We start from the raw sequence: 2043 nt of genomic DNA on the forward strand, positions 1-2043 counted from the left end.
CTTGTTTATTTTTGGTATTTTATTTATACATGTTAATTTAAAACATATTTTTGTACAATAATTATATTAAATTTACATTTAGGTTATTTAAATTAATGTAGTCTTGAAAAATAATGTAATTGATTAAACTACACCAAGTGAAGTTTTTGTTTAATTAGTATCATTTTATTCTATTTTATTGATAATTAATGAAATACTTATTTTAATGATTTTATTTGTGTATTTTTTAGATAATAAAACTAAAGAAAACTAATCAAGATGATTTCAGTTAGATTATATTTTTTTGATAAAATGTTAAAAAATTGTCAAAATATGATTAAAAAATAATAATTCAGCCATACTTTTGATATAAAAAAAGGCGTGTTTAATTTAATTCGGCCGATAAAATTAGAATTATGAACAACAAATTCTGATTGATGGATATGAAGCCCTTTTTAGAAGATTATTCAATATTTGTTAATAATATGAATTTTATGTAATAGTATTTATATATTTAGTATTGTTTAGCCAGGGCTGGAAAAAATTCCTGGATCCGCCACTGGCTATAGTAGATGGTCTAAGTGTATGAAACAAAGGTTGCTAGCAAGCAATGATATTCAATCTTTATTCCACATAGGAAAGTGTAGATAGATTAAACCAGAATAAATAAAAGGAATCAAGATTGTTTACATCAATATTATATATATGCTTACAAGAAAATAAACACAATAAATAACAAACTAAAAGATGATCGAACTCTACATCTTCGCATTCATGTAACTTTTCTCCCCTTTTATTTTACCGCTTCAAGAAATTAAACCACCATAATATAACACTTAATTGATAATATTTTGTTGATTAAGCTTATAATTAAGGACACTTGCGCTGGCCGCCATGGGTGGTCAAGCTGGCATAGCAAGAGCAGGCCTCATAGTTACCGGCAGTCCCAGGAGGAACACAGCTGCACCGCGCGCAGCAAGTCCCACATGCCCTTTTGCATAGCCGTGGCCTTGATGATAACTGACACCTGGCCTTGCAAGCGCCGCCACAGTCTGAAAAATTAAACAAAATATATACTCTATTAATTAGTCTCATCATATCATATATTTGACCAGCTGATGTTGATATATATTTAATTACCTAATTTTGGAGATGGACTATATGAAGTTGCCGCTAAATTCGAGTTGACCTGCACGAGTTAGTCAACAAAAACGAAGTAAGTATAAAGCAGATGATATTTAAATGATTAGAAGGGGAAACTTAGTGATCAAGTAAATTAGTTTACAGTTTGGCGATCAAGAACAGCCTCAGAAAATTGGAGAAGAAGAAGAGATAAGAGAAGAGGAGCAATGAGAAGCTTATTGGAGATGGTCATTAATGTTGTTATAGCAGATGAATTATTTGAGTATTTGGTGCATGAAAGGGATGAAGGGTGGTGGTATTTATAGTAAGAATTAGAGAAGTAGGTCAACATTATAAATTATGAAATAGATTAATCATAAGGCGCTGAGTTGATAAATCACACTTCTAAGCTTAAATAAAATTGCGGATTTAAACCGTATTCATGTTTACAGCCGGAAAGGTTGGAGTTTTGTCTCTACCAAAAAATCTACTGGTTTGAGCGAGGATTAATTTTGAATTAATGTATCATTTTATAATTAGACCGTTCATAACACCTCAATATAAAAAATTATAAAATAAATTAGGCAAAGCAAAAGTGACACCATTATTAGAGTGAGCTGTCAAGAATTTCTGGTATGGATCTTTGGTTCTAATGGCGGAGAGTGGCGGTTTGGAATTGGAATGCGGTGGAGTGTACTAGGAAAGGGCATAATCCACCTTTATTTGCTTCTCTCTTGGATCATTTTCCCTTACCAGAACGCGAAAATGTGACATATATCTGTCATAACACTAACATCATATCCGATCAACAAATATTATTTTAATTTTAATTAAAATATTAGTAGTTAATGTAATATTAATTATGAACTATATTTAATAATAATATGTGTCATATATGTAATAGATGGTTTAATTTCACATGATAAACTAATTCAAACAAAT

General features: G+C 30.2%; 1 protein-coding gene across 1 annotated transcript; it reads right to left on the bottom strand.

Annotated features, from left to right (window-relative positions):
• Nucleotides 1-580: 580 nt before the first annotated feature.
• Nucleotides 581-1468, bottom strand: LOC126679618 (snakin-2-like). The gene is made up of 3 exons (XM_050374680.2): nt 1265-1468; nt 1120-1168; nt 581-1031 (listed from the first exon to the last, which is right to left on the bottom strand). The coding sequence occupies exons 1-3, from the start codon at nt 1451-1453 to the stop codon at nt 850-852; spliced, it is 420 nt and encodes a 139-aa protein (XP_050230637.1). The 5' UTR covers nt 1454-1468; the 3' UTR covers nt 581-849.
• Between the last annotated feature and the right edge of the window lie 575 nt (nt 1469-2043).

This window comes from Mercurialis annua, linkage group LG1-X (genome assembly GCF_937616625.2).
Source record: "Mercurialis annua linkage group LG1-X, ddMerAnnu1.2, whole genome shotgun sequence".
NCBI lineage: Eukaryota > Viridiplantae > Streptophyta > Magnoliopsida > Malpighiales > Euphorbiaceae > Mercurialis > Mercurialis annua.

Excerpts from the sequence above, each read along its gene's own strand:
- LOC126679618 (XM_050374680.2), bottom strand. The coding sequence starts at position 1,453 with ATGTTGACCTACTTCTCTAATTCTTACTATAAATACCACCACCCTTCA. Across the intron at positions 1,169-1,264 it reads CTGTTCTTGATCGCCAAACT|GTCAACTCGAATTTAGCGGC; the intron begins GTAAACTAATTT and ends TAACTCGTGCAG. Across the intron at positions 1,032-1,119 it reads TAGTCCATCTCCAAAATTAG|ACTGTGGCGGCGCTTGCAAG; the intron begins GTAATTAAATAT and ends TTAATTTTTCAG.